The sequence below is a fragment of the Balaenoptera musculus genome, chromosome 12, assembly GCF_009873245.2.
Source record: "Balaenoptera musculus isolate JJ_BM4_2016_0621 chromosome 12, mBalMus1.pri.v3, whole genome shotgun sequence".
NCBI lineage: Eukaryota > Metazoa > Chordata > Mammalia > Artiodactyla > Balaenopteridae > Balaenoptera > Balaenoptera musculus.
The window spans coordinates 70397257-70419889 of NC_045796.1; the positions used below are offsets into that span (position 1 = coordinate 70397257).

General features: G+C 34.5%; 1 protein-coding gene across 1 annotated transcript in view; it reads right to left on the reverse strand.

The window, feature by feature from the left end:
• The window catches only part of ZNF292 (zinc finger protein 292), a 91146-nt gene that overhangs the window by 19342 nt on the left and 49171 nt on the right, over positions 1-22633 (reverse strand). Inside the window, exons 4-7 of the mRNA XM_036871041.1 lie at positions 22360-22514; positions 22087-22165; positions 19677-19812; positions 4129-4331 (exon numbers count right to left, since the gene is read on the reverse strand). Of these exons, the coding sequence (XP_036726936.1) occupies positions 4129-4331; positions 19677-19812; positions 22087-22165; positions 22360-22514 (573 nt within the window). The remainder of the gene's footprint in view (positions 1-4128; positions 4332-19676; positions 19813-22086; positions 22166-22359; positions 22515-22633) is intronic.

Here is a 22633-nt window from a genome sequence, read left to right on the forward strand (position 1 = left end):
TGCACAAGCATATTGAGGGTCTTTCTTGCTAGATATTGATTTTACATGTTCAGGTTTAACAAAAATTCTTACATCTTGTAAGTCTGATTTATTTTGAATCAAATATTTTTTTGTTGTTCTTCTAAAACCTAAGCCATTCTTACTGAATTCTCATATAATGCAAAATGTGTACATTATATATAAGGAAAGAAATTTATTTTCCCAATGATATTACCTACATTAGCTTATACTTAATAGTTAAAAATATATATTTGTATCTATGTAAGGTAGCCTCTATAAATTTATCCACTTATATACAACATACCAACTGAAACATCTGCTATATTCAATAATACAGAAAACCTCACTTTTTATAGGTATACTAAGGAAACAAGTTTTACTATGTGCTATTTGATAGCCTTCATTCCCGATTTGCCACTAGATGGCCCACTTGAAAAAAACAGGACACTAAAGCGAAAATGAAACCTAAACTAATAAATGGCTTAACTAAAATTGTGCAAGTGAAATACAGGTCAAATTTAGCCATCAGTGAGCAAGAATTATTTTTTATAATCCAAGGCAGCATAAAGTAAGGATTACCAATATATTACCTATATAAGAACTATTTATACATTATAGATAGCTATTTTGTATTGCTTTGAAAAATGAGTAAAAATCTAATACCAGAAAATTTAGAAATATGAATAAAATTTTTAAAGCCAATTAAAATGATCTGTTTGTTAAAGATATACTATGCTAAATCCCTTTGTAAAGCATAAAAATCATTTCAAAAATGTGAATAATGACTTCCATGTCTTAATCTGGCTCTTTCTGAAAGATATTCAAAAAATAAAGAACACTTCATCAATATTTTACATACATTTACCAAGTGTACTTTTAAAATGTATTAGCTTTAACATATTTTAGGAATAGTCTTTTGCTTATCAAAATGAAATTGCTTTCCGTCTAGAAAAGGACTTAAATGGTAAACCTGTCACATTAAAATAATTAGCTAATTTTTTTTTTTTATACTCTCAGGGTAGCAAAATCTTAGGCTAGATTTAAAAGACGAATAATCTATAGCGTTAGGAAAGAAAAAAACTTCATATACTGTTTATGGGAGTATACACTGGCATAATCTTTTTTTGGATGGTAGTACGGCCCTATTTATTAATTTAAGATGTGTAGGTTCTTTGATCCAGCAATTCCACTTACAGAAATTTACCCTACCAGTATACCCTCAAGAAGAATGAAAGGATGTATGGACAAGGCAACAATTTAAATGTCCCCTAGTTTGGCTAAGATATTATTACAAATCTATACTATGAAATTATGCAGCCATGAGAAAGAATGAGGTTGATCTATAAGAAATGATATGGAAAGATGTCCAAACTAAGAGGAGGAAAAGTGAACAGCAGCCAGGGTATGTGTAAGTATGTTTAAAGTGTGTGTGTGTATATGTAAAAATATCAGAAATATCAAATTTCACACTTAATGATTAGTCAGAGGAGTATTAAACGGGGAAATAATGGTTAGAGAGACAAAAGGTAGAAGATTTTACTTTTTTAACATCTATGTGTTTATTTTGATGACAAAACCAATAGAAATACTGGATATAAAATAAACAATGCTAACTTCATTTTTACACCTACACCAAGAATCCAGGCCAAAGTCCATTCCTTCTATAGAGAAGCCAGATAAACATTCATCTCAGTCCCATTCCTCTGCTACCTCTATCACACTGAAAGGGTCCTGAGAAATAGTCAATCCCTTGTCTACTGGCTCACTTGGACAAGGATTTCCTCAAAAGGACTACAGATCCAGACCATGGTTGACTCTTTCCAATATCTATTCCTGCCTACTACTCTAAGGAATGGGTAAAAACCTCAAATGTTTACAAGAACCAGACAGGTAAAGTGAATGTTTGAAGTGGGTCATGTAGCATACCTCTTCTGAAGGGGGCAATGTCTGGGCAATTGTTCCAAAGTGATTACCTTTCCTTGGGGCAGAAATAACGAGACAACTTACTCCACTTGCAACAATGAAGAACCAGTTTCTATATGTTTGTAATAGAAACATAAAAGAGTAATCAAACAATCTCTAAGCAAAAAGGGATTTTTAACAAGGAATGTGTAGACTTACACATATCCCATCCCGTTCTACACTATGTGATCTAGTTTTGTTCCTGGGATGGGAAAGAGGCTTTAGTGAACTCTGCTTAAAGAACATGAAATATCTTAATTCCACCTGCTTAACAAGAGAAGGAAAAAATAATTTCATATGACATCAGAGATACCCAGGGTCCTCAGAGAGAATTTTTCTGAGGCTCTCCCAGAGCAAGCTGGGCTGCTGCTACTTAACTCTGGATAATTAGACCAAAAGGGAATTTAGGTTCAGTATTGCAAGATTTTTTGATTATTCAAGACAGCTAGAAATAGAGATTTTTCCTGGAGATTACAAATTCATAGTCTTCAACTTCAAACAGGACTTTCAAAGTTAACCTAACCACCCTGTCTTTAGATAGATTCCTACTAGAAGGCATGCTTCTTTAGGGTAGGACCTATGCCTTACTTTTAAATCCCCTCAGTGTTTAGACAGCACACATCTAATCTCTTACTTAATAAAATCTGCTGAAGGAAGGATGGACGGATGGACAGATTGACTTAAGGGCTGGGACTGAACTGATAATGAAAACTTTAGTGGAGCTGAAAAATATCTAAGATGCAGCATCACAATAACTAATTTATTTAAAGACTAAAAAACAATGTTACACACATTTCAAAGGCTGTTATCCCAAGAAACTTGATACATCTGCCAATGAACTTGTCTACAAAGTTATCCTGAACTAATACGAAAATTTCAATCTTCTATTTAGCTCCTGTTATACAGCGATTAAAAAGCCATTACCTGAGACAAAAGAGAAATATTAAAGAAAAAAACAGCTAAGGTCTAAACTAATGATATCTCCCCTAAGCTAGAGCCCTTGGCTCTACTCTACCTGGCCTAGAAATTACCAGGCATCACTCTCCCAGTATCCTCATTATCCTCAACATACACAACAGGCTTATTTCTAATCTCAGTCCAAGGCTATCATCTTCCTCTTTATTTTCTATTCTCAAGAAAAGTCAATCACCATTATAATTACAACCTCTAACCTCATGTGGGCATTTAGCTTTCTGTCCGAGGTTATCCTTCTTCTGGACTCTGATTACAATCTCTCTCTGACTACTCAGGGGATCATGCATGCTCTGTTAACTGTCTTCTCTGTTGTTTATCTCAGCTTTTCCCTTTGTATATCCTAAAATCTGTCCCACAATCCCTTTGTTCTCCATTCTCTATTGCTCTGGAATCGAAAGATACTTATATTAGAGATATAAGACACATGTACATTAAATGTTCACACAACACTGTCCAATGTATTATAGTTTATCTATACTCTTTATATACATATTCCCTGTTTTTTGATCAACAGCTTTCAATTCTCCTACCCTGTCTCCAACTTCATTTTGGAATTATGAGTCCTCCAATTGCAAAATTCCCATTTGGATCATGATTCTACTTTTTGAATTCTGTAGTATAAAATACACAAATACATGAATACTATGCTTTATGCCAACTAGAAGTAAAAAAAAAACCCAGAATCACCTGTCTTACAAAGGAAAAGTTTTACATTAAGTATGCAAATAAAATATTTATATATATAGATAGATAAAGAGAGAAAGATATATATAGAGAGAGAAAGAGAGAGAGAAAGTACTCCTAGCGGGAAGTCATATAAATTTTTTAAGTTACTTAAATTAGCCAGTTAGAAAAAAATCTGCAAGTATCCTGAAGTCAGGTAAAACTGAAATTAAGGCCCAAATGCTAATAAATATAAACATCCTAACTAAATTAAGCTACCACCATCTTTCCCATAATTTAGCCAAAGCAGTTAAAAGAGCCAAATTATTTAAAATAGAAGCCAGATGAAACGTTTACGTATAACTCTGAAAGCTGCTTAGAATCACTATCTAAGAGCACACCCCAGATTTAAGACTGACAACAACGGCTCTTCACTAAGAGAAAGGGAAGTCAAAGACATTCTAATCTAATTAAAAATTATTTTCTTGACTTTAAAAAATAATTACTAACAAAAGAAAAGATACTCACCTCTTCGATTAACTTTTCATTTGGTGATGATGTACAAAGACAGACAAGGTAAGTTTGCTTAAAACTACCTTTTGTACCAATCTCTGGATGGTCAGAACACAGCTTTGCTAGAGCAGTTGCTTGACTTAACTGATCTGTTTTGATTAGATGTTTAATTCTCATATCCAACAAGATGGGACCCTCAAAAGCTAAAAATTCATTCACTTTAAAAAACAAGACATAATAGATTATTAACATTTGGTAATAGTTCATTTGCAATACAAATACTTATAAGGAATATTTTTTTAAAGCACAGAAACTAAAACTCTTTTTTGTTGTTGTTGCAGTTTCCTATTAGTCTCAGGCTATCACAAAATACTTGACCTTATAAGCAGAAAGAGTTATGCTGTTAACTTTTTAGAGCTGCATTAAATATTTTTGCCCCTGAAAGTACCATTTACAATGAGGTGAGTTAAATTCCTGATTTTAAAAATAATTTTGCATTGAATTCTGAAACTCAGTGTTATTAAAATTATACTAAATTCTTTTCCCCACAGCATTTATTCTTGAATACCAGGCGTTAGCATTTCTAGAAATTTGCAGAGTTAGGACATTACACACTTACATGGGAAACCACAAAAGGATGTTTGGATATTCAAGAAGATGAAATTCAGCTAATATTGTGTTCAATACTGTTGATGTATTTTTCATTTTACAAAGGTGAAGTCTATCTTGCCTTAATGAGTGTTTCAGAACAAATTTAAATATCTACAGAAAAATAAATAAGGGGGTGGGGGTAGTCTGCTGAAAGTTCTGTGGGTTTTTAAAATACCAATCAACAAACCTCAACACTTGCATAATAAAATTCTATTCTGTTGAAATCTTAAATTTCCTAGTGCTTGTTTGATCAACTACAAATAAAAATTTAACTTTTTTTTTTTGGTGAAGGAGATTTTAAATTTTAACAAATGCAAATTTAAACTTTTCCCTAAGTTTTCTTTACCAGGATGAAAATCGTGTTTAAAAATTTACTTGGTGATGGCTAGCTGGAAACCTTTGGAAGGCTTTCAGTAATAAAATTTTAAATGCCCTATAAATACTATAAAATACACAATTTCTCACTTGTGAACAGACTGGAAGACATGTCTAGTAAGTAAGTTGTGGGTTAGAAGATGGAAAATAAGAGATGTTCTTCCCTTCTTTAAATATCCTTTGCTACCCTCTAGTACCTTTATTATTTAGATCTAACTGTACTCCACTATGAAAATGCTCTTCTATAAAATAGTATGATTACGGCTCCTCAGTATTAAAACCATGAGCATGTAAGCAATTTAACACAGGATCACAAATTTCATCCTTTTCTTGAAGTCTAGACCTTTGTATCTGCTACTCTCTATTCTTTACATATTAAACTAAACCAAAAAGTATAAAGACTGAACACAGATAAATAACACTATCTGCATAACCCTCTGGTGCCTCTGATGATATGTCTGACATATACAGGGCATTACTTTTCTTTTTTTAATATGACACGATCCTGGTTAAGACAGTTATATGGCAAATACCTTTTCACAGTTTAGTTCAATGGCCAAAGTAAAATCTGTAAAGATTTTTAATGACAACTTTAAGGAAAGAAGAGTTAAAACAAAGTTATTCCGGCTATAAGTCACAGACTTTAAAATACAGCTTGAGTTTCCAGGAAACTCTAGCAATAAAAAGTCTGGGAATTATTTCAAATACTCCCACAAAAACTCATAATCAACAAACTCTGAAGTTCATGGCAAAGACATTATTTAAAGGTGGCAAGATTTTTAACAAAACTAATGACAATCTTAATAGGAGGAATTTCAAATAGTCCCTAAAATCTCAAAGAACAGCATGTATAGTTAGAACGACAAATTATACAAAATAATTTCTGTACTAACAAGTATAGTAAAATATATGCTATTATTATACATTCCAAAAACACACTTGTGTGTGTGTTTTTTTAAACAATGGGAAACCTTTGCCACACTTAGGGCAAAATTGATTTCAAAGAAATACAGATTAGAGCAGAAGGAACTTTATAGATCATTTTGTCCAGCTCCATCATTTGGCAGATGAGTAAACTGAGGCTCACAGAAGGCAAGTGACCTTCTAGGGTCATAAAGCCAGTTAATGACAGAACGAGGACCAGAATAATGGGGTCTTGCAACTTCCGCCTTAACACAGTGGTGTGATGAGAAAAAAAAAAAAAATCTTATTTAACTAGTGTGTCTACTAGTTATCAGAACAGCACTACACAGCAGTAAAGAGCTGTGAAGTAGCATTAGCTTTTAAAGGAAAGTAATAATGTATTCTGAAGCTCATGTTTCAAACAGATCAAAATTAGATTACATTCAACAACACTCAATTCAGAACTTCTCCCTCAGGGGAGGGAAACTCACTCCCCTCACTCCCCCTCTCTTTTCTCCATTTTTCTTTTACTGCTTTCCTTGTCCCAGTTCCTCTGTATCTTTCTCTATTTCTCTCTACTCCAGGACATGTTTTCCTTACAGAGTTATAATAGCACATCAAAGACTACCAGACTTATGAAACAAGTTTTGTTATCTTTATCCTTGAGTACCTAGTCACATAAAATTTCACTCCCTACCCTGCTTTACCCATCCCCATCCCAGAAAACGAAAAAATACTTTGAATTTTACTTGTGTAGCCTTTTTATCTATTTTGTCTGTATTTATGTACTTGGGGGAAAAAAGCAGGTTTTACTACATTCAAGCCTATCGAGAGCTGGATGACATAAAGTGGCAATGTAAATGAATGATACCCAGCCAGTTCAATTAAGAAAGTAATAATGCCCTTCTTCCCATAAAATGCTACTTACATAATAGTAAAAAAGAAAAACATGGAAGATAATTTTAAATATATTACAATATATAAGTTGAATATTTGTGATAAATCTTTATCCAAATATTAACTGATCATGTACCATGCACCAAAACTTAGGACTAGGTCCTGGATTACCCCCCCCAAAGTGGAGTCAACCTGTTTACTGGGTATATATCTCCACACTCAGATTTGCTCACAATTCCCCTTGCAGTATCTCCCGGTAGCTGTTTCACAAGCATCTCAAACTCTGCATACAAAAATCTCTATACCACAGTACGTGGTATCTCAACCCAGAACTAAGAGCTGGCATTAAAATTGTTCTCTTCTGCCTCCTCCTCATCCTAACCTACAATCCACCATATAATCCTGTCACTTCTAACTCCTAAGTACTCAATCCTATTCATTTTTCTCCATCCCTATGCCAACCACTCACTGACCCCCACCTCCCAGCCCAAATCATTTATCTATCAGACCACTTTGTTGCACTCTACTAGTCTTCTGCAGCCACTCTTCCTCTTTCCATCACATCTCCACTAGGACTGAGGGTGCCTTTTCTTTTTCCTAAAGCACACGCTCGACTGTCTTCTCCTAGTTAAAACCCCCAAGTGGCATCCCTCTGCCTTCAAAGGGTAAATTCCAAAATTACCATCATGGCCTACATGAATCTGCATCACCTATTTCTTTTTAAAAATACAATTTATATTTTCTTTTAAAATTTATTCAGCAAGATTGATTGGGCAAGAAATAAAAGGCATCCAAACTGGAAAGGAAGAAATAAAATCATCTGATTGCAGATGGCATCATCTTATAGGTAGAAAACCCTAAAGATTCTACCCAAAAAACAAAAAACTATTAGAACTAATAAACGAATTTAGCAAAGTTGTAGGATATAAAAATCAAAACACAAAAATAAGTTGCATTTCTATTCACTAACAATGAACAATCTGAAAAGGAAATTCAGAAAACAATTCCATTTATAATAGCAACAAAAAGAATAAAGTACTTAGGAATACACCTAACCAAGAGAGTGAAAGACTCGTACACTAAAACCTACAAAACATTGCTGAAAGAAATTAAAGACGACACAAGTAAATGGAAAGATCCCCATGTTCATGGACTGGAAGACTTAATACTGTTAAGATGTCCAACTACCCAAAGCAATCTACAGATTCTATGTAATCCCAACAAAACTGCAATGGCTATTTTGTAGAGATAGAAAAATTTATCTTAAAATTCATATGGAATCTTAAGGGACCCCAAATAGCCAAAACAATTTTGAAAGAGAACAAAGTTGGAGGTCTCACACTTCCTCACTTCAAATATACTACAAAGCTAATCAAAACTGGCACACAGATAGGCATGTAGGCGATGCAACAGAAGAGAAAAAACCCAGAAATAAAACCCTCACTATATGGTCAAATAATCTTCAATGAGGTGCCAAGACCACTCAATAGGAAAATGATAGTCTTTTCAACAAATGGTGTTGGGAAAACTGGATATCCACATGCAAGAGAATGAAGCTGGACCCTTATCTTACACCATATAAAAAAACAAACCTGAAATGAATTAAAGACCTAAATATAAGACCCAAAACTATAAAATTCCTAGAAGAAAACAATGGGGAAAAGCATCAAGATACTGGATTTGGCAATGATTTATTGGATATGATAACAAGGTATAAACAACAACAACAACAACAAAAACAAATGAGACTACATCAAAGTTAACTTTTACATATCAAAGGACAGAAGCAACAGAGTGAAAAGGCAACCTACAGAATGGGAGAAAATATATGCAAATCATATATCTGATAAGGGGTTAATGTCCAGAATATATAAGAACTCCTACAACTCAACAACGACAACAAAAATCAAATAATCCAATTGAAAATGGGCAAAGGATTTGAATAGACATTTCTCTGAAGATTATATACAAATGGCCAACAAGCATATGAAAAAATGCTCAACGTCACTAATCACCAGAGAAACACAAAGTAAAGCTACAATGAGATATCACTTCACAGCCAAAAGAATGGCTATTATCAAAAACAAAGCAAAACAAAACAAAAAAAACAGAAAATAAGTGTTGGTGAGCATGTGGAGAAATTGGAACCTTTGTACACTATTGACAGGACTATAAAATGATGCAACCTCTAAGGAAAACAGTATAGAAGTTCCTCAGAAAATTAGAAATAGAACTACCATGTGGTACAGCTATCCCACTTCTGGTTATGTACACAAAAGAAGTGAAAGGAGGGTCTCAGAGAGGTATCTGCACTCCCATGTTCATAGCAGCACTACGCACAAGGGCCAAGAGGCAGAAGCAATCCAATGTCCATCAATAGATAAATGGATAAACAAATGTGGTATATACATATGATGCAGTATTATTCACCTTTAAAAAAGAAGGAAATCCTGTCACATGCTACAACACAGTTGAATCTCGAGGACATTATGCTAAGTGAAATAAGCCACTCACAAAAAGGTAAATACAGTATGATTCCACTTCTATGACGTATCTAAAGTAGTCAAAGTCATAGAAACAAAAAGTAGAATGTTGATTAACCAGGGGCTGGGAGTGAAGGATGGGGAAAGGGGGCAGTTGTTGTTTAAAACAGGGCTTAATTTTGCAAGATGAAAAAGTTCTGGAGATCTGTTTCAAAACATTATGAACATACTTAACACTACTGAACTGTACACTTCGAAATGATTAAATGGTACATTTTATGTTGTTTTTTTACCACAAGAAAAAAAATGCATTAAAAATCAATTCAGCATTGTTAGACAAAAAATCCAAATTCAGAAATTTAATAAAAACACAACACTTGGGGCTTCCCTGGTGGCGCACTGGTTGGGACTCTGCCTGCCAATGCAGGGGACACAGGTTCGAGCCCTGGTCTGGGAAGGTCCCACATGCCGCGGAGCAACTAGGCCCGTGAGCCACAACTGCTGAGCCTGCGCGTCTGGAGCCTGGGCTCCGCAACTGGAGAGGCCGCGATAGTGAGAGCCCCGCACACCGCGATGAAGAGTGGCCCCCGCTTGCCGCAACTAGAGAAAGCCCTCGCACAGAAACGAAGACCCAACACAGCCAAAAATAAATACATAAATAAAAATAAATTAAAGTAACTTTCATCTTTAAAAAAACACAAAAAAACACATAACACTTTAAGCTCTACATCAGTGGTTCTTAACCCTGGCTGTACAATTATCTTGACTTCTAAAAAGTACTAATACCAGGGGCTCAAACCCAGAGACTCTAATTTAATTGGTCTGTGGTAGGCCTCCAGCACAGGTATGTCTAAAAACTCTCCAGGCGATTTAAGCACTGCCAGGATTAAGAACCACTGCTCTAAGGTAAGTATATTTCAGCGTTCAAATTACCAGTTAGGGACAGTCTTAATCTTCACCTGACCTCTCACCTTTTCCTGGAAGAACAAGCTACATACACAAGAAATAGAATTTTCACTTGAAGATTTCAGAATTTCTTAAATCATGTTGCTTGCTTTGTCATTAAGTCTGAAACATTATGATCATAACTGATTCTTTGACATGACTGATATAAATCAGAATTTTTAAACATTAAAAAAATGTTCCATAATATAGATGAACCTAGTAAATATGTAACCCTAAAATTTGTGTGAAATAAGATTGAATTATTACTATTACATTTGATTAAATTCTGACAACTTTATCCATGTAACATCATTATGAAATACACTCATTAGAAGAGAAATAATGAATTTTTCTAGGATGTTTAGAAAAGCCAATTAGTGTATGTTTTAAAATCATTTTTAGTAAAAATAAAATCTTGGTGGTCACCATATTATATCTCATTATGTAATAGTAGAATATTATTAAGGTTAACAAAATGCAAAATAAAGCATCAGCCTGAAATGGGAGAGTGAACACTTTCACAATTTTACTGCAGTTAAGTTCTATCAGCTTAATTCTATCCAGAGTCACTGATCCTCAATGATCTAATAAGGGTTATACACAAGTAAAACCTAAACACAAGGCAATCTAATTTAGCAGTGATTTTTAAAAATAAAATCTAAAATGCTCCACTGATTTATTTTTTATAATAAGGTCAGTTAAGAGCAAAAGGGAGAGACAAGGCAAAAAAAAAAAGACAACCAAATAGAAACAAGTTAAGAAAACTGTATTTCTAAGAGTACTAAATGTATATAGTCGATAAGGTGTTCTTTTTAGTGACTTTCTATAAGAAATGTCCTAACACACACAAAAAAACCATCAACAGATGTAAGTCTAGGTCTCAGAATCACCCCTTTTGGTATTCTCTACACAGACAGGTAAAGATATAAACACACACATAAAAAATATAGGAAAAGTATCAACGAGCAAAAGAACTGGAGATTTACTATTAGAAAACAAATTCAGCTGCATGGAATCAGATCTGCCCTCACACTATTTACCTGGAAATTATTAGTTATCATTTGTTCTCTCCTCCCATCTCCTCTCCCTTTAAAATATTATTACATTTTACGTATGTTAATATCGGGTAAACCTAGCAGCACTTTTTCCCTGCTCATTTTAAAATGCAAAGTTTATTACTGAAAAGAAGACATTTTCTCACAAAGCTCTGGAGGATTTATAAGTACTGTGGAAAAGCTGAAGCTTTAGAAATTTCCTTTGAAAACCAAGGGGTTCAAAAAAAAGAGAGAGAACCACAGGGCTTAGGATTCAAGAAAGAACGGGCAAGCTGATAAAAATACAATTTATGCAATTGCAAATTATTCCACAATAGAAGTGGAAGGGAAAGGGCTGAAGGAGTTCACTGTGACTGTTAATAGGGAGCTCTTTCAGAGTTTAGATTTTACAATAATGACATATACAAAAGAAGGAAAAGCAGCAGGCTCAGGACCAAGGATGCGTGCACCATGAGTGTCAGCACCTGGTACTAACCTATGCGAACTGTTATTACAGCTAAAACTCAAGATGACCCCTAGCTCACCAAAAAAGTTGAATGTGATCAAATTGGTGGAGATGGGTAACTTCTTCAGAAGGGCCTGCTCCTTGGGTTTGATTATGTATTATTTATGATGACAGAGAAAAAGAGGATTCCTTTATTCTTATGGTGGTTCTGATAAAAAGCTTTAAATTGAAAAGGTAGAACAAACAATGGAGAAAATGGAAATAGATGGGAAGATGTAATTTTCAAAATGGGGCTTAAGGTACATTTTGCAAACTGTAGACTAGAGGAATAGATATATTCCTAAGAGTCTCAAGATTAATATATTAAAAACATGGCTTGTGAGTGGTCAGGAAAAAAAGCATGACTGTTAAGAGCCAAGACAGATTCATCAAACATAAATTAGGTTACACTTTTATAAAAGTTAATTCAAAATGTATCACAGACCCAAATATAAAATGCAAAACTATAAAACTTCTGGGAGAAAACAGGAGAAAAATCTATATGACCTTGGGTTTGGTAATTATTTTTAGATAAAACACCAAAAGCACAATCCATGAAAGAAAAAAATGATAAGTTGGACTTTATTAAAATTTAAAACTTCTGCTCTCTGAAAGGCACTGTAAAGAAAAAGGACAAGCCACAGAGTAAACTGAATATATCTGCAAAACTCCTATCTGCTAAAGGACTTGTATCAAAATATAACAAAGAACTGTGACTCAACAATAAGAAAACAATGGATGGACCTAGAGATTGTCATACTGAGTGAAGTAAGTCAAATATCGTATGGAGAAAGACAAATATCGTATGGATACGCTTATATGTGGAATCTAAAAAAATGGTACAAATGAACCTATTTACAAGACAGAAACAGAGTCATAGATGTAGAAAACAAACTTATGGTTACCAAGGGGGAAAGGGAGAGCAGGGATAAATTGGGAGATTGGGATTGACATGTACACACTACTATATATAAAACAGATAACTAATAAGAACCTACTGTATAGCACAGGGAACTGTACTCAATACTCTGTAATGACCTATATGGGAAAAGAATCTAAAAAAGAGTGGATACATGTATATGTATAACTGATTCACTTTGCTGTACAGCAGAAACTAACACAACATTGTAAGTCAACTATACTCCAATAAAAATTTTTAAAAAATAAGAATACAACACAATTAAAAAGCAGGCAGAAGATAAATGGATGCCTCTCCCAAGAAGATATACAGATGGCAAATACTCATGTGAAAAGATGTGCAGTATCACTTGTCAGTACAGGAACACAAATTAAAACAACAATGGGATATCACTACACACCCATTAGAATGGCTAAAATTCCCAAAATAGACAACACCAATTGCCAGTGAGAATGTAGAGCAACATGCAGAATGGTAGTTTGGCAGTTTCTTACAAAGCAAAACATAGTCCTACCATATGACCTAGCAATCTTACTCCTAGGTATTTACCCAACTGATGTGAAAACTTATGTTCACACAAGAACTTGCATGCCAATGTTTATAGCAGTTTTATTCATAAATGCCCCAAACTGGCAGCAAACAAGATGTCCTTTAATAGGTGAATGGATAAACAAACTATGGTACATTCACACAATGGAATACTATTCAGCAATAAAAAGGAACGAGCTATTAAGCCACACAAAGACATAGATGAATGTTACATGCATATTGCTAAGTGAAAGAAGCTAGACTGAAAAGTCTATAATTATATGACAATCTCGAAAGAGCAATACTATAGAGATAGTAAGTGGATCAGTAGTTGTCAGGTGTTCTGGAGAGGGCTGAATCGGTGAAGCACAGTTAATTTTTTTTAGGGCAGTGAAACTATTCTGTATGATACTGTAATGGTGGATACATGATACTATGCATTGGTCAAAACCCATAGAACTTTACAGCATGAAGAAGGACTCAAGGTATGCAAATTAAAAAAAATATTTAGGAGGTTGGGAAGCCAGGATAGAACGTAGGATATGGCAAAAGAATCTGTCTTACAAATGTAATGAAAGAACTTCACTGAAAGAGGTGAGAAAATGGGGTGCTCACCTAACTTTGGATGAGTGGAGTCAGCAAGAATAATGGAAAGAGGAACCGTACTCACAGGGGTAGAGGTTATCAATTCTGAAACCACTATACATGTATACTAGGATTGATTAAGTATATGGATGGCCAATGGTAAGAGAAGTAAGTCTGAAAAGGCTACATACTGTATGATTCCAATTATATGACATTCTATTGAAGTGAGAGGTTACAGGTAAGCAAGAAGAGAAGGCTAGAATGATACATGTGATATAGATTAGAGTTGGAGACATCAGTATAAACTCTCACATTTAGTTTAATATAGATACAGCTGGTTACATATAGAAACATTTATAGATATGTGTACATACACAGATTAGTTATACTTACATATATTTTCTTACTTTGTCTGCCGAGAGGTCCTAGAGGCAATGACATCTCAGTAGCAATGAGCACACCCAATTACCAGGTCTTGGTTTCTAATATCAATACTATTCTCCAATAAAAGGAACTAGGGTTCCTTGGAGAAATAGCTGATTCTAGGATTAGGGCAGGAAATATGCACGATAAGCCTGGAGCATCTTCTAGTGCCAGAAAACAAGGAAGTACTCAAACAAAAAACATAACTCACAATGATGGGGATATGTCAAAGGGTCACAGAAGTTAACTCAAAGAGTTCTTGGGGGCCAAAGCTGAACTATTTGAGCAACAAAATAAAGTAGTACTGGATTATCACCAAAGTATAAAATAAATATTCATGAGTCCATATTGACTAAACAGATAGATAGACAGATAAGGAAGAAAAGACAAATCTCCTGTGGAGAACTCCAAATAATCTGTGTAGATACTGCCTCCTCGAGGAGGTGGAGCTTAACTCTCCACCTCTTAAGTGTGGGCTGTACAAGGTAAGTTCTTTCCCAAGAGTACAGCATGGAAAGGGGGGGAAAAAAGTAATTTCACAGTGGAGAAACCTGACAAACACACTGCCTCAGCCAGGTGACCAAGGTGAACACCAACAGTGAGAAATCATGTTGATTATATGTACCTTTGGTATGATGTGATGACAATGGCACTTTACCTCTGTGGTCTTTCTCCCCTAGACCCATAAGCCCAGTTCTAATCATGAGAGCAGCATCAGACACATCCCAATTGAGGGGATACAAAATACCTGACCAGTACTCCTCAAAACTGTCAAGGTCATCAAAAACAAGGAAAGTCTGAAAAACTGTCACAGCCAAGAGGAGCCTAAGGAGATATGTCAACTAAATGTAATATGGTATCCTGGGTGGGATCCTGGAACAGAAGAAGGACATTAGGTAAAAACTAAGGAAATGTGAATAAGGTATGGACTTTAGTCAGTAACAAAGTATCGATATTGGTTTATTAATTGTGACAAATGTATCATGCTAATGTAAGATATTAACAGTTGGGAAAAATGGTTGTGGATTATTTGGAAACTCTTCACAATTTTTCTGTAAATCTAAAACTATTCTAAAATAAAAAGTTAATTTAAAAATTAATTAGGTCAGACTAACCTCAATATTAAACAATCTTACTTTAATACAACTCTAGCCAAATACCTCTTGTGGTCTTTCACCAAATCCTGATAGACAAAAAGGAAAGCCATGGACCAGACATAAGGAAATAGGTTTATTTGATGAAACAACCATAATCAAAGGGCACTGGCTAAAACACTGAAGGCAAGCAAGAAGATTTCTATAAGTACCCCATAGGGTAGGTTTTTGGATATGACCTTTTTAATGGTTATTATCAAGAACCTGGATGCCAGGCTTCCCTGGTGGCACAGTGGTTAAGAATCCGCCTGCCAATGCAGGGGACACGGGTTCGAGCCCTGGCCCAGGAAGATCCCACATGCCGCGGAGCCACTAAGCCCGTGCGTCACAACTACTGAGCCTGAGCACTAGAGCCCGCGTGCCACAACTACTGAAGCCCGCGCTCCGCAATGAGAGAAGCCACCGCAACGAGAAGCCTGGGCACCACAACGAAGAGTACACCCCGCTCGCCGCAACCAGAGAAAGCCCACACACAGCAACGAAGATCCAACGCAGCCAAAAATAAAAATAAATAAAATGAATTAAAAAAAAAAAAAAGAACCTGGATGCCAACAGAGTGTATGCTAATAAGATCTGCTTAAACAGGGAAGGACAAAAATCTTGAATTAACAAAACCAAGATTTTAAATGATATTGACAAGTTGCAGAGGCAGAATGGATCTAACACAGTGAAATTAAGAAGAAAAAAAAAGACTACTTTGTGTGCCAAAACACAACATATAAAAATGTAAATAATTTAAGAGCAGTTTTTTTTTTTTTAATTTTTGTGATTTTAGTAACCTCATTGAGTTGTGAGAGTAAGGCCACCCAAAAAGGTAACGTCATCTTAAGTCACACTAAGATGAAGGGGATGAGAGTACCAATGACTTCAGAGCCTGCCAGATAGCATTTGGGGTACACATAAGTTTTAAGAACTACACATGAGTGAGAACAACAAACAAAATGCACTAAAAGGTCAGGAATCATGACCGTAGATTTAAAATCATGCCACACCAGGACGGCTTTTAGTCTTTAGAATAAAAGAAGACTAAGTGTAGACAGGATGACGATCCTTAAGCATCTCAATTGCTATGGCACAAAAGAGGGATTTGTACTTTGTTAGGTATGGCTTTAGGGGTAGCACTAGATCCAAAGGATGGCAACTCTAAGAATGTAGTTTTTCACAATTTACACAATGAAGATTATCTAATAGCAGGCTATGAATGGACTGAATTACATAGTTACCATTCTCTAGAAGTCTTCAAGCAAAGGCCCATTTATTTATCAGTGATGTTTTAGAAGGGAGTTAAAATTGGGTAAAAAATAAATGTGCATTCAGTGCCTTTCCAATTCTGAGATAACTAAAGAAAAGCAAAAGTAATATGTAAGCCTAAAGATCCTGTGATATTCAATGGACATCTACTTGAATTATGCTGATTTAGTTATTAGAGATATCTTATTCTAGGATACTAAAACCTTAAGGTGAAACCAGCATTTTTAATTTAGTCCCACACACCGTCAGTCCCTAAATCAAAGAGCATTTCTTGGTTTATCTGGGCTTTAGTAGTTCTAAAATTAGTCAATAAAAATTAATTATTTAAAACAAATCAAGATTAAGCGGATCATCTACTGTTCAAATAGTACATCAAACCTTCAAAGGCTTTGCTATAAACAAACTAATGAGCACAGCTTATTACGGTGTACTGATTACTGTCTGAGCTCTAGCTCTTCTCATCAAACTTGCTATAGCCTAGTGTAGGTTAAACCAAGGGACTGGATATATCATATAAAAAGCTAAAAGTTCCACATGCTGTAGAAGCATCCAATTTGAAAATATAAATAAATTAGCATGTATGTGTAAAATGTTAATTCCCTTCAAGTTTTTCAAAGGAGGAAATAAACATACACTTCTAGTCTATGTGATTACCCACAGACTAACTCCCATCAAAGAAGTATTCTAAATAATGGAGGACCAAGTAAAGATTATGGCTGCAGAGTCTCTCAGTCATGTAACATCTCTCTGGTTGCTTCACGAGTGGTATTGAAAGCTGGCTACCTACAATCCATCTGTTATTGTAGAAACTCCTTTTGCCTGCACAGTCCAAATTATTCCAGTAGCTATGCCATGGGAAGACCATGGAATAGAGCAGCACAGAGATAGGCAAAGACATTTGTTAACAGAAACAATGTTAGGCACATTTAAACAAATAAGGAAACTGAGCACATATTCTTTTAAGGTAAATTTTAAATCTCTGCTAAGGTAAAGGTTCCATTTTCCTGCGTTAGCATAATGTGTGAGTTTGGCAAAGACAGTCTTCAGAAACTGACAACAGAAAAAAGGATTTAATTATTTAAGCTAGGTGCAATTTTATTTTATTAGGCTGGGTGCAACGTGGCATAATATAAAAAGGAGAGAAGCTGGGGACCTCACTTCAATTCCTGGCTCTACCTCACATCACTGACAATGTGATGTAGAAATGACAACTAATCTTTCTGAGCCTCCATTTTCTCACCTGTAAAACAGGGACAATAAAGATCCCACTTTTTCCCCAGGATCAGTGTGAAGGCTAAATGAAACCATGCACATAAAAGCACATTTCAAACTGTAAGGAACTATACAATGTAATTTGATATTATTATTAATATATTATACGTCCAATATTTCCAAAGCTGGGAAGACTAAAAAGTATAATTTGGTTAAAAGAATAAAAACATGGTGGTGGTAATATATTGTGGATAAAAAATTAATATGCCAAAGGCATATTTTCATGTCACATTACAAAGTACAAAACAACCTCTAAGATTCTCAACTTTTAAATGTTGTTGTTGTTCTTCTTATTTTAAATAATGAGGGTCTGAGAACAATGTAGCTAATCTGTGGATATACACAAAGGAAGGGAGGTAATAAAAATAAACTTTTGGGGCTTCCCTGGTGGCGCAGTGGTTGAGAATCTGCCTGCCAATGCAGGGGACACAGGTTCGAGCCCTGGTCTGGGAAGATCCCACATGCCGCGGAGCAGCTGGGCCCGTGAGCCACAATTACTGAGCCTGCGCGTCTGGAGACTGTGCTCCGCAGCAAGAGAGGCCGCGATAGTGAGAGGCCCGCGCGCCGCGATGAAGAGTGGCCTCCGCTTGCCACAACTAGAGAAAGCCCTCGCACAGAAACGAAGACCCAACACAGCCATAAATAAATAGATAAAAATTTAAAAATAAATAAATAAATAAATAAACTTTTGGTGAAAACTAAGAAACAGATAACACTGCTAAAACTATCCAGAAATGCGGAGAAATGTTAAGAGGGGAGTCAGGTAGGAACAACCAGCTTGAAGAGAAGTTTCGAGATTAGCTGAGAAGCCTTTTGGTAAATATCAAAGTACCAGAAGAGTTAACAAACAATGAACCTACACTCCCTTCTCAGAGCCTTCAGAAATTGCTATCATATAGCAAAATACCTAGAGTTTGCCATCAATCAACAAGAAAACATCAATAAACAATGGAAGAAGCTTATTTACTTCTCTAGTTAAATATCTTGGGAAAACTTGGGGTGAAATCTGGGCACTTTCCTAAATAATCTCAAGAAAAGTACCAAAGACAATAATTGTGCTCTTCTTCGTAGCACATACAATTTTTGAATTCTGAACATTAAGTGTTATACATATTAGTGATTTACCCATCTAATTCTGATAGGCTACCTGCCAGTTTGAGTTTGACTGGGATCTTTGTTGCCTAAGCTCATACAATAATAACAAAGCAGGATAAAGTAAGTCTGAGAAAAAAGCTGTTTGAGAAAGACTACTAATCTCAGAGACAGAAGATTGGAGAGTTCCCGCATTAATTTCTTATTCTGAGGAAAATCATTTCACTACCCTGTTTCTGCTTCTCCATCTGTCAAATAAGTTAGTTATCAAATATAAGCTAGATTGCCACCTGTCAGGATGTTGCAGAGGGAATTCCTCTGATAAAATAATGTTGAGAAAAAAACTGTTACTCTAAGATTATATAATCCTATAAACACATCCTCCCCCAATAAAAAAAAGGTGAAGGGCCTTAAGCACCTCACATAAAATTTAATTAAATGGTCCTTCTTGGAATATCTTGAGATGAATTATATCAGAACAGTTTTAAGTACTTATTTCTAGTCTAATGATTCTTTTTTTTTCTCTCTGCTCTCTAGAAAATTTACCTTTATCCTTATCCAATGGTTCCTGGGAAAGAATAGTGCACAGTACCGGGTTTTTCCACACCCCAGTCTCTTGAGCTAGAGTAGCTAAAAAATGCAATTCACAGCTGCCATTCTCCATCAGCTTTTCATGAGCTACCTATAAATATTAAATAAACATCCAAAGAATTACAACAGATTTTCAAAAGCAAGCTTATCAGGCTTTAAATATAATACTAAACTTTTGAAAAATAAGACTTTTATCTTAAAATTTTCATGTCACATTACAAAGTGCTGAATCCTTTACTTCTGATTTTTAAAGATGAATCTCAAGGATAAGAATTACATTAATTATAAATTTTAAATAAATAAAATGTATTTCTAGAAATAAGTTCATATTATTTTCTCCCCAAAATCTAAACCAAGAGCAAAGTTATTTCTCAAGGAAGCTATTAGAGTATCCATAGCATGAAAGACCTTACACGTTTTATATCCTCTGTGTTAGTAAAAAATTTTCCAAGAAAACTTCTATCATTAACAAATGACAAATCTGCATCAAGGCCTAAGTGACAACTTGTATACACATATTTCAATAAAAGGGACTTATGAAAAGAAAACAACTAAATGTATGATTTTTCATTTATTCATGATATAGCCTTACAACATCCTATTAAAGCTGACACTGAACCTTGCTTACTTGTTGTTTCCAAGTGTTCATGCAATTAGCATATTCTTCAGGTCACAAAAGACCAACAGTTTTAACTCAATTCAGAAAATGTTTATTGAGAATTTCTATGGGCAAAGTATCAAGGAAGAGAGCAACTAGTCCCTGCGTTTATGGGGCTTATCCTCTAGTGGGGTAAAGAGATGCTTAAAAACAGTTAAAACACAGGCAAAATAAAACAAATGCTGTTAAGCAGGTAAAAAATAAGCCTGAGGAAGCTCTGAAATGAAAGCAAAGTGTCATGGAAACTCTTAAAGCTGCACGCTGTATTTGTATAAAAAGTCTATTCCTCAAAACCATAAAAATCTCACTGAACAAGTTCAAGTGCTTTAAGAAATTTTCTCTGAGCAACTGCTGAGAGCTCCATACTGGGATTTAAAGTTATTTCCTCCTCATTAAACCATATGAAAAAGTATCAAGTAGTGCTATTGTTTCAAAAAAGTAAGTTGAAAAGTTTACCTTATGTTGACAAACAAAATTAATATGAGGAATTCAGTATTATATTTGTATATAAACTATTTATATAACTAATTCTGTGGTAGAGTGTATCTGAGTGCCAAACAATGAAAAAAAGTTCTGAGATAATCATTTACCTAAAAATAATCACTTGCTGGAAAAAAAACCTGAGACACGTTACTGATATGCTGAAGTACAAATTGCATGATCAAAAAGTTAGCTGCAATGTGACAAACAGGACAAGACATTTTCAACAGTTATTAAGTATCTACTATGTGTAAAACTCTATGTTGAATCTTTTGGAATAAAGATATGAATCCTATCTTCAAGAATTTTGCACTTGATGTAATTTTAATATTTAATATTAAAATAGGAAAGTTGATTTCTCTGCCTAACTATAGTTTATTTCACATGCTTCTAAAATTTGAGACTAATCCTCTTTTAATATCTCTTCTATGGAAAAACATAAGGCCAAAAGATATTTTAAGAACTCTGGCTAGAGGAACAGAGAGACAACTATACTTTTTGAGACTAGCTGGCAGGAACATTCTTTTTAACTAACCAATTAATCAAAATTTACTTGAAGCTATAAAATATCCAGCACAATCTAGTGCTTAACAAAATTTAACATTCTTGAAATACTCCAAAACAACTAAGTGCTAAACTATGTAGTACTTTTATAAGTAGAATAACAGCCCTAAATAACAGAGATAAAGCATGTGTTTTCAGATATAGAAGAAAAAGTATGGCCTATGGGGCAAAGAATCTTGGTTCAAATAACTACTCTGATATTAGCTATACAAGTTTGGGCAGATAAGTATTTTAGAGTTGAGCCTCAGTTTCCTCACCTTTAAAATGGGAAAAATATACCTACCCCCACAAAGTTTTCATAAGGATTAAATGAGATATGTTAAATTCTTATAAAGCATATTGCAATTTTCTACAATTAGTTAAACTGTTTCTAAATACAAATGAGGGCATTTTCTTTTGTGTTCCCTTACTGCTCTGGCAAAGTTCTAATTATCTGATCTTAAAGAACAGTGCAATATTCAACCAATCTACTTAAATGTACATATTCATTTAGCAAACATCTATTGAGCACTGACTATATGCAAGACATTAATGTTAATAAGAACAGCAATTAATGTTTGTCATTACTTAAATCATTTAAAGTTTAACCAAATAATTTATTAAGAATAAAGAAAATCACCATAAAATATACCTATATTAAATCTAGTAGGTAAATATTCTCACCTGCACCAATGTCTGAAATTGTTTCCACTGTTTATCAGATAATTCAACAGGCAGACACAGTAAAAGTTCAACACAGCTTCTAAAAAACAAAAAGTTGGTAAGGATACAAATAATTACTAAAATTCAAAGTAAAATAAGATGAATAATTCTAATATCATCAGTATACTGTCCATAACTCATCTATTTAAAATTAAACTATCATAAGGTCTGAGGTACAGAGTTAAAAACAAAAAAGCTAAATCTAATTTTTTATTTACTCAAAGGTCTACTCACAATGCCAAGCGTTCCAGAACCAATGCTACATTTTCACATTCAGAGGTAAGATAAGGTCGGGCTTTAACATAACTTTGGATAGCCACTGTGTATACCTCCAATAAAGGTAAAGGATCTTCTGAAGTTTTCCATTTCTCTGCATATTCAAGGAGTGTCTGTTTGGAAGTAAATAAAAATACATATTGATTAATCAACTGTTTTTCTTTCCTCCCTAAGAAATTTTGAAAAATAACTTTTATTTATAAAAACAAAAAGTAGTTTATACTGATTAAAA